Source organism: Pteropus alecto, unplaced genomic scaffold (genome assembly GCF_000325575.1).
Source record: "Pteropus alecto unplaced genomic scaffold, ASM32557v1 scaffold110, whole genome shotgun sequence".
Classification (NCBI taxonomy): Eukaryota; Metazoa; Chordata; class Mammalia; order Chiroptera; family Pteropodidae; genus Pteropus; species Pteropus alecto.
Genome location: NW_006431920.1, coordinates 10355804 through 10366292, shown reverse-complemented (window position 1 = coordinate 10366292; position 10489 = coordinate 10355804). Strand labels below are relative to the sequence as shown.

General features: G+C 52.4%; 1 protein-coding gene across 3 annotated transcripts in view; it reads left to right on the top strand.

Annotated features, from left to right (window-relative positions):
• Nucleotides 1-6662, top strand: part of WNT6 (Wnt family member 6) — a 12862-nt gene extending 6200 nt beyond the window's left edge. The window contains exons 1-5 of one of the 3 annotated variants that reach the window (XM_025043184.1): nt 1890-2751; nt 3169-3341; nt 3497-3717; nt 3931-4265; nt 5834-6662. In XM_025043184.1, coding sequence (XP_024898952.1) covers nt 3334-3341; nt 3497-3717; nt 3931-4265; nt 5834-6295 — 1026 coding nt within the window. In that variant the 5' untranslated portion in view covers nt 1890-2751; nt 3169-3333 and the 3' untranslated portion in view covers nt 6296-6662. Of the gene's footprint in view, nt 1-1889; nt 2752-3168; nt 3342-3496; nt 3718-3930; nt 4266-5833 lie in introns of those variants that run through there. The other 2 variants (XM_015585390.2, XM_006906710.3) reach the window with 2 other exon arrangements.
• The last annotated feature ends 3827 nt before the right edge of the window (nt 6663-10489 follow it).

Here is a 10489-nt window from a genome sequence, read left to right as displayed (position 1 = left end):
CCACCTAAGGTTCTTGCAATGGGGACCCCTCCACTGAGTGACCAGGGTCAGTCTCCTCCCTTCTCAGATTGTTCATCTATATAACGGGGGTGAGATTGGTGGAGCTGGACTCCATGATCTCCAGCATTCTCTTTGGCCCTCTGAATCCAGGACAGGAAAGGTAGGTTAGGCCAGAACCTGGGGCCTCCCTTAGATCTACGGATGTTGTCAGTAGGAACTGGCTGGCCCCTGATGCCGCCTCACTCAGCTATTGATTTTATTAACCAAGGTCCCTGGTGGGGAGATCTTGGCGCAGGCCAAGCCAGTTAGAGTGGCTAACTAACCCTAGGCTTGTCCCTTCTTGTCTGCATTCTGATTTCTTTTAGGGCTAGCCTCATTGTTTCTATGCCCAGGAATGTCTATTTGTTCAGGATCTCAGACCCTACATACTCTGTATTATATATTTCTTGCCACCACTGTGCTTCAGCCCCCCAAACACACAGATGTTTCCAAAAGGGCATATCTTCTCTGGGCTGATCCCAGAACAATGCTGACTCAGAGGCACCAATAGCAGAGTTCATTTCCTAGGGAAGCAGAAGGGAAGGAAGGAGGGTAAAGGAAGAGGGGAGATGGGGGAGTTATTTCTTGATGTCGAGTCAAGTGTTAAAGTTAGAGGGGGCATGCAAGCCTTTCATGCTAACTCCTCATTTTTCTGAAGGCCAGAGAGGGAACTAACTGACTTGCCCAGAGTGGCTCAGCCCACCCAGAGCTGAAAGAGACCAGGGTACTAAAGCAAGGCTCAGTGTTTTGCCTAGCGCCCTCCTCTCACTCCTTTCCTGGAGTTTCCTTTTCTGTGACTTGAGGATGGGAGCGAGGACAGGAGGGCAGGGAGCAAGTTGGTCCCTTGGGATTCTGGCTGCTACTATTGCCCATCCCTTCTCCTGACCAGCTTGTAAACAAGTCTAGTTCCCAGGCAGGCAGCCAGCCTGGGGAGCCAGACCCAGACCAGGAATCGACTCTGGGGCAGCCCCTCAACGCCAAGTAGGGCCAGCCCCACCTCCTGAAGGGCCCTGCCCTTCATGCTCCTCCTGATTCCTTTATCTCTAGCCCCTGGGAAGCAGACAAGGTCAGGAGGTTTTTGCCTTTCTCCCCTGCATATCCCCTCCTCCTGCTTTCCTAGGGCAGGAGGGAGAGGAGAGGCATGGGGACGCAGTAACCTTGGGAAGATAAGGCCTGCCAACCTTGGGAAATTGAGGAGTTAGCAGAGGGTAGAGTTGGGGAGCAGAACTGCGGAACTTAGCAGCATGGGGAGGAGGATACGTTTGCAGAGCTCCAGACTCCTAGGTGGAGTCCTGGGCAGGAAAGGCACTGGACAGCCTAGGAAGGTCTGCTTCCCTGCCTCCGAATCCAGTGGGGAAGAAAAAATGTTTACGGAAACTAACTAGGAGTCATGAAATGACATGTGGACAGGGGCTTGGCTCAAGTGATGACCTTCTCCTTAGGTGGCTCCTCCATTCAATCGAACATGTATTAAATAGTATTCACTGTAATATTATAGTAATTGTCCATAATATGCAAATTTTCATAAAAATTGCGGGGGGTAAATATGAATTAAGCCTCTAAAATTCTGCCCGGGAGACAAAGAAAAATGATAGTCCTAACTCTCAAGTTGCTTATAGTCTTATCTACTGACTCTGTATGAGCATGCTAGAAGCTGCTTCAAATTATTTTTGTAATGAGGTGGAATAAGTGGATGGAGAGGAGGAATAGATGATAGATAGATAGATAGATAGATAGAGGGACTGATCAACTCTTGAAGGTCACTAGACCTTTGGGACCCAGCCTGGCTGCCCTACCCTTGGCCCACTGCTCACTGCTCCATTCATCACTTCTCTAGGGTTGAGTAAGAGTTGGGGCTGGACCTTCCCAGGCTACAGTTGGAGTGCAGTGATGGGCAGGTGCTAAGCATGGAGGAGGGAAGGTCTGGACTATAAGTCTCTCCACTGAGGAGAGAACCTTAGCCTCGATTACTTGGGTAGGATGATGACAGTGACCTGTAGAGTAGTGTGTGTGGAGGGCGGGGTAGGAGACCTTAAAAGACTGTGCTTACACATCTTCTGGCAACCACCGCCTTCAAGCATCTCACTCCACAATGTTGAGAAGTTCCACCTTAAGACCTAAATTCCTCTCGCTGCTATTCAAGCCCATTACATCTCATTGTTGTGGGGCCAGAACATGCCTGGGCAGCCTGTACTTGTGGAGCAAATGGGGACAGTGGAGGTGGATGTGCACTAACGCTAAACTGAAAAGAGGCCACCTTGACCTTTGACACATATCTACCACCATTTTTCTCTACATTTTCTAACTCCTGGTGCCTCTTCTCTCTCCCTGCCCAGAGTCTTTTTCTACCCTCTGCTGAAGGGTTTTTGAGTGGTCTCAAGTTACTTTCAGCTTCCAAGTGCTCAACCCACTCATTCCTGCAAGAAAGGAATCCCAGTTAAGCATTCAAATAAGAGCAGTCTGATGGAAGCCCTTCCATCCAGGTGTGAATACCCAGCTGACTTAACCTTCAGGGGTCTGGTAGGTGGAAACCAAATGGTAGCTCTCTTGTCAGGTGGAATGAAGGCTGGGAATGGAGGGATTTCTGAAAGTACGTGATACCCACCCAGCTGGTATCCCCTGTCTCCAATCAGTTATGTCACTCCAGTGAACAGGGGTTGGCTTGCTGCCACCCTGCTGTGGAAAGGCTACAGATCTTGAAGCAGGAGAAGGGTGAGTATCACCTACTTCATGGCACTTCAGAGACTCAGCCTCCAGCTCTTATTCCTGCTCTCCAGTCCAGGGAAACAGAGGGTATCAGGGTGGTAGGTCCCACCTTAGAGATCAAAGCCCAACCTTCCCATTTTACAGAAAGAGAAACGTGGTCTAGAGATGGAGTGTGACTTTCCTCAGAGGCTCCATTCCCTTGCCATTTTAACGTTCCGTGGCTATCTAAATCCCTGAGATTGCCTCTGCCTTTTTAGCATCAGGGCTGTTCAGCTGACGCATATCTAGCTTGTGGTCCACTACGACCAGATTGTTTTCTGATACTGCCTACTTTTCTTTAATATCTATACATACTTTCTTTTCTTTGACAGCCTTCTTGATCTTCCTTCTGTTAATTTCTTCCTTGTCTCCCTTTTGGGCCAGGCCTGTTGAATTTTAGTCTTGGTCTACCTGGTGCCAGCTGCCTTCACCTTGAGTCAAATTCCTATAAGGATTTATTAATGAAGATGTGCACAGAAGGATAAGACTGAATCCTTGCTCTATAGCAATTTCAGTCTAGAATCTAGTTAAGAGGTGACACAGACATGGATGAAATGGTAAGAGAACCAGATAGGAGAACCTCAACCTCAGTTGGGAGGGTGGGGTAGGGAAGAGGCATGTCCCAGCTCCTGGCTGAGGGCTGAAGGGTCTGGTCTCCCTTACCCCCAGCCCTTTGAGTTATGCCCTTGACCTGCTGTGTTTTGCTTCCCAGGGCAGTGGGCAGCCCTTTGGTCATGGACCCTACCAGCATCTGCAGGAAGGCACGGAGGTTGGCAGGGCGGCAGGCTGAGTTGTGCCAAACAGAGCCGGAAGTGGTGGCTGAGCTAGCTCGAGGCGCCCGGCTGGGGGTTCGAGAGTGCCAGTTCCAGTTCCGATTCCGCCGCTGGAACTGCTCCAGCCACAGCAAGGCCTTTGGGCGCATCTTGCAGCAGGGTCAGTGTGCGGAGGGACCCAGGGGTACCAGAGGAGAGGGTGGGGGTTTGGGGAGGCTGCCTGAGCCCTATCTCTTCCATGAATCTCTGGGCACTTCGCCCTGACTCTGTCTCCCAGGCCCTCCCAGCCCCACGCCTTACTGCCTCACCCATCATAGTCCTCCAGGACTCGACTTTGGTGCTGCCAGCTGACTGCCCCTCCCTGCCTCCACAGACATCCGGGAGACTGCCTTCGTGTTTGCTATTACTGCTGCAGGCGCCAGCCACGCGGTCACACAGGCCTGCTCCATGGGTGAGCTGCTGCAGTGTGGCTGCAAGGCGCCCCGCGGGAAGGCCCCGCCACGGCCCCTGGGCCTGCCGGGCACCCCTGGGCCCCCTGGCCTCACAGGATCCCAAGATGGCAGTGCTGCCTGGGAGTGGGGAGGCTGCGGTGATGACGTGGACTTCGGGGACGAGAAGTCTAGGCTCTTTATGGATGCGCAGCACAAGCGGGGACGTGGAGACATCCGTGTGTTGGTGCAACTTCACAACAATGAGGCAGGCCGGCTGGTAAGTATGGGCAGGGACATATAAGAGCTGGTGTGTGCACATGAGTGTGGAGATATGTGTGTGCATGTAGAAATGTGTGAGCATGTGTGAGTGGATGTAGGAGAGTATGCGTGTGTCAGTGGATGTGAGAGAGTGTGTGAATGTGGATGGGCTGGTGTGGGAGAGTGTGGTGTGTGTGTGTGGGGGAGCGCATTTGTGGAAGTGTGTGAGGGAGTAAGGGTATGTATGTGTAGGAGTGTGTTAAATGTCTGGGAGCCAGCATGGCGGTGGGGGGCACTTGGGAACATTGGTTAGGAGCCTGGATGGGCATGTGGGATGAGAAGTGGCCAGCCTAGAAGATGGAGTCACTTGGGGGGGGCGGGCATACTTCTGAGACAGACAGGTGGGGTAAAGCTTGGGGTAGGTAGAGGTATAGCTGCCAGGACAAGGACAGAGGATGGAGACAAAGGTTGGGAATGAAAGAAAGGATAGAAGCTGGGGCAAAATTATGGGGTCTAGAGGTATGGGAGCTGGGAGACAGGAGGGAGGTCTGGAAAGGGGCTAAAGCAGGCCCAAGGGGAAACGGGCTTGGAAAGGAGTAGATCCTGGTGGAGGTGGGGGCTGGGGGGGGCGATCAGGTAGAGGCCAAGAAAACTGTGACTTCATCTGGGCTCTTGTCGGCTCTTGCCCAGCAACCCCAGACCAGGCTCTACACAGGACCTTGGCAGCCTCTCCCATTCCCTCCACAAAGAGGAGGGTCCCCGAGGTCTTGTTTAGAGACAAGAAAGCTGTCTGGGTCACATGTTTCCAGGGGGAAGGAGAAGGCCTGGGAGGGAGAAGAGGACACAAGTATCTGTAGATCAGATCGGCCCCTGGACTCTGAGCTTCCGGAGATGAGCTTCCTGGGTCATTTGCTCCCATAAATCTCTAGTGGAGTTGAGACTCTTAGACACAAATAACAAATAAAGGGTAGGACTCCTGGGTTCCAGTTCTCAGTAGTGCATCCACAGTGGGCCCTCCTGCACCCTATGTCTAGGTTCTAGCTCTAGGGTCACCCCCACGCACATCCTGTGTCCTCTAGGGTTTGGGCATGAGGCACTGGGCAGGGGAGCAAAAGGGGGCCCAGAGAAGAATGTCCTGACAGGCCCACATACCTGTCAGAGAGGATTGGGGAGGGGTGGTGGAGCCAGCTCTTAGTCTCTGCTCAGCCCTGCCTGGGGCCCAGAGGGTTGGCAGGAAGAAGGAAGATGGGAGCTACCACCTCCCCACCTCCTCCAGGGAGAATCTCGCCCCTGCTGTCCATTCTGCTTTCTCCCCGATTCCCTGGCTTTGGATCTCGGAATCTCTGCGCTGCATTCTGGCCCCCACGCCCCACTTCTCCTGCTCCTCCATCCGTTTCATTCTTCCTCCTCTCGGAGCTGTCGCTCCCCCGATTTCCTTCTCCCCACCTTTCGCTTTCCTTCCGCTGCCCCCTGCTCTTTCCTCTCTTCCACCCACTCTCCCCATCTTATTTTCCGTCGATCCTCTGGGCCTTTTCGCACCCCGCACTCTCCATATGTCCGCATCTCCCTCTCCTCTGTTCCCTGCAGGCCGTGCGGAGCCATATGCGCACCGAGTGCAAGTGCCATGGACTGTCGGGCTCTTGCGCGCTGCGCACCTGCTGGCAGAAGCTGCCCCCGTTCCGCGAGGTGGGCGCGCGGCTGCTCGAGCGCTTCCACGGCGCCTCGCGTGTCATGGGCACCAATGATGGCAAAGCTCTGCTGCCTGCTGTCCTCAGTCTCAAGCCACCGGGCCGCGCTGACCTACTCTACGCCGCCGACTCGCCTGACTTCTGCGCCCCCAACCGGCGCACGGGCTCCCCCGGCACGCGCGGCCGCGCCTGCAACAGCAGTGCCCCGGACCTCAGCGGCTGCGACCTGCTGTGCTGCGGCCGCGGGCACCGCCAGGAGAGCGTGCAGCTCGAGGAGAACTGCCTATGCCGCTTCCACTGGTGCTGCGTAGTGCAGTGCCACCGCTGCCACGTGCGCAAGGAGCTCAGTCTCTGCCTCTGACCCTCCGCCAGCCTCTCCAAACTACGCGCAGTGTCGCTTCTCGGTACCTGCGCGACCTCTGGGCTCCAGCAGGGGGCGCTGTCCTGTCCCGGCTTCCCCGAGTGAAAGTCCATCTCCCAAGCCTCTGGAAACTGTGAGGTGGAGAGGCTTGAGGTAAACGACCGCCCAGGAAGGCCCAGGCACCCGAGGGAGCCTCGAGAAGCGCTCTGGGGGTCTCTGGGGGGAGACTATACAGGCCCTCTCTCTCCTTGGCCCCCAGATGGAAACCAAAGAGCCCTTTACTAGGCCTCTGGATGCAGGACACCTCAGAACTGCTGGCCACGGGTTGGGTGGGTGAGTTTAGTAGCAATAAAGATATTTAAACCAATAGTACTGGGCCCACAGTTTGGGAGGGGGTCCGGTCTCCTGCGGGTTGTCATGGGGCCAGGTTCTGGAATTGTCTAAAGGGAGCCAGTTTTGATAGAACTAGCTATTCAGAACTCATCAACCTGGGTCCCTATCTTCTCTCTATGAGACTGGGTTTTCCTGGCAGCTGCCATGAAGAGTGCCAGATCTTTCCTTAGCATTCTTCTTGTTCACTCTTGTTACAAAGCTAGGGCCTGGATCTGCAAGCTGGGAAAGAAGTAGCAATCCCTTTTTAAAAGAGCCGACTGAGAAGACCTGGGGAAAGGACCAGAAGCTTCTGATGGTGTACTGAGCTTTCAGTTCAGCCCTCATCTTAATCCTAGGAGTGTGTGACACTTTTATCTGCCCTTCAGTTTCTGTGACTCCTGGGGAATCTGTGGGTAGACTTTTAGGGCCACCCAAGCCCATAGGATTAAAGCACTTTATGAACTGTAGAATGTGATGAAATATGTTATCAGTAACATAAGACTTACCATTGAAACTAACTTCAATCCCATTTACATTGAATAGACTGCCCAGAACAGCATTTCTAATTACACTGAGAGGGAGACGCAGAAAAGCTGTCTCAAAGTTTTTCTTGGCACCCAATCGCATTTTCTTCCTTCTAGTTCTTTCTTGGGAAGCTGATGGTAATTGGGAAAGGAAGAGAGGAAGGGTTTGGGGTTCTGAGTTCTCCAGAGCTAATCGTCATGTCCCCATCTTTCTCCAGAGAGAATGAGTGAGGGTATGGCCCAATGTCTGGGATTCAGAGCCCCAAATTTCCCCACAGTCCAAATACTGCGGTGGGGGAATGACTCCCCCATTAAGGTACGTAGGGCAAAGCAAGAGCTTTGGATTCAGGTGCTCTAGGTGTGAAGCTGGTGCTCCTGCTTAGAAGTTTACAGCGCAGGCCATGTTAGTCTCAGTTTCTTTCCCTGTATAATGGGAATATCATCCTGTCTCAGTTATCCATTGCTACATAACAAACAACCCCAACATTACTCCTCACGACCCTCTAGGTCAGGAAATTGGCAAAACTCAGCTTGGTGGTTCTGCCTCTTATGGAAGAACCATTGGTTGTAGTCATTCATTTGGCTGCATTCTGACGGTGGCTGGGCAGGTCTGGACAGTCCACGAGGCTTCACTCATATATGTCCGGTGCCTCAGAGCTTCTCCCGTGGTCTCCTTCTCTCCATGTGCCTAGCTTGGGCTTCCTCACAGCCTCGTGGCCTCAGTGTAATTGGACTTCTTACATAAGCTGGCTTTCAAAATAAGCTGTACCAAACTCAAAGGCAGAAGCTGCAAGTCTCTTCTTAAGGTCCAGCCTCAGAAGTTGCACAGCATTGCTGGCACTCCCGGCCAAAATTCAAAGAAAGGGGAAATAGACTCCACCTCTCCGTGGGAGAGTGGCAGAGAATTTGCAGCCATCATAATCCATCCCATGTTCTCATAGAATTGTGGAGAAGATATTTCAAACTATGAAAAACACTTCACACAGCATTTGAGACAATAATTTATGTCAAATTTCTGTTTAATCAATGGTAGTTACTGTGAGAATGGGGCTAGACAGTGGATGTTTTACAGCTATTAGGCAGGTTCTGATTGCAAATGAAGTTACCTAACTCAAACTAGCTTGGGCCAAGCAAAATTAATTAATGGGTCTTATACCTGGCAAGTCCAGGGGTAAGACTGAATTCAGGCACAGCTGAACCCAGGGGCTCAAAGGATGTCGTACGTCTCTTCTCCCGCCCCTACCCCTATATCTATTGTTTCTGCTTATCTCTGCCCCTCTTGTCATGCCGTCCTCATTCTCTCCTGCTGCAGATAGACTTTTGCTAAATATAGGCGGCCCTATGCCTACATTTGTAGAGCCGGTGATCTGAAAAGGAATGGCCTTCCCAGAAGAAGTCCTGAGGAAGACCCTGATTGGGTCAGCTTGGTTCACTTGCCTATTCCTGAACCAAAAGCAGTGTCCAGGGAGATGTGCTACTCTGACTGGGATTGGCAGCCCCCCTAAGGCCACAGGGAATGGAGGCCAGGGAGGAGAGCAGTACTCTTCAAATGAAACAGAAGGAAGGGGAACTCATTCAGAATGTGACAGACCCTGAACATGGATTCCAGTGCATCTGTTCTCTCCAGCACAATGCCCCTGCAGAACCTAGCCTGGTTCAACCCTCAGGGATCAGATGGGGCCCCAGTGTGTAACCTGTCTGGGGTGGAGGGGTGTATCAGGCTGCTGTGGGAAGAAAGGAGCATCTGGGTTTTCCTTCCTCCTGGCTCCCTCAGGTCAAATGCCTGGGCTTTAGGGGAAGTGTCATGAAGAAGTTGGACTGACAACCTCTCAACTCAAGCGAGCTTGGATTACTTACCAAGTTGGGAGAGTGGAACTGGCATCGTGGGCCACATGGAAGCGAAATAAAGCTCCCTGCAGATAGAGTTCATATGCGCAGCACTGCCTTCCCCAGAGGTCTGCGCTAGGTACTTTTACAATAATTTCCTGTACTTCTCTCAGAGACCACCAGGGGGTGCACTGAGCCCAGTTTCTCTATTAAAAGGGACCAACCGACAGAATCTGCGAGACTGCTGGGAAACTCAGAGTAGTGGGCAGGAGAGGGTAGGATGAAAGGAAGCAAGGAAATCCACAGATAGCTCCGGTCAAGCTGTTAGGGTTGCAGACTGTCTGGGACCTCTGGGCTGGCCCAGACCTAGGGCTGGGATGCTCACTTCCCACTCTTTACTTCCAAATCCTGGCAGGGGAATGGTATGGGGTGGATGATGATGGACTTCCTTCTCCATGATGCCAGAGAGGGAAACTGAGGGTGTGGAATGAATCGACACCAACCCAAGCAGGTTAAAAGTAATTTAGGGAAAGTAGTATGATACAATGAAAAAAAAAAAAAAAGCCTAATTTGTTACCTCGACTTTGATCAAGTCAGTTAATCTCTAAAATGTGGGTGCCTGGTAGCATTTCAGTACATTGTAAGAGTACACCGAAATCTTCAAACTGCCAGTCACATATTAGTTGTCCATCTTCTGTGACCAAGCCCAGAAGGAGTCTAGGAACTGTCATTTGTGGTGGGTGAGAGTAATGGCTCAAGAAGTACCATTTTGACAATTTTCCTGGTCTTCTTTGCTAAGAGATGGCTCTGTGCTCTTGCACTGCTGCTTGGGAAGGCAGCTGGAAGCAGAAATCAGAAATGCTCCAGGACATCACCCCCCTTGCTCCCCCAGTTGCTCAGCCCCAGGCACGGTCTAAGCCATCAAGGTTTCCCACTCACTGACTGGTGGGGGACATGTGGAGCTGGCGAGTTGGGAGAAGAGCACAGAGATGCCCCAGATGTGTGCATGATCACATCAGGAACAGCCAGAGTATGAGCAGATGGGTGGGGAGGCCATCTGGAAAGCCCAGGATCAGCCTGAGGCCGAGGGCTCAAGAAGCATTTCCCCTTCCCTTTAATGACCAAATATATTAGGAGTTTGGGAGACTAAAGCGGCAAGCTATGGCCCCTTACCTTGTTGATGGGTGGTGGTCCCTAAGACCCAGACAAAAGGGCAAAGAGCTCCCTTAGCAGTCTAGGACTCCTTTCCCTATTTTTCACCAAGACAAACTTGTGTGGCAGAGCATCTGGACTGAGTTGGCCTGCTTTGGGCTGGGGCTATGAGGGTCCCACCTGTTCTAACTCTGGTGCCTCTCCAGCCCTCCCTTCCCTGCAACCTCCTCCAGAGTCACCACAGCTGGAACCATTCTCCAAGCTGCCTTTCATCCTTGGTGCCCCCCACCCCAACCCAGTGGGTCCTGTAATTGTGGTC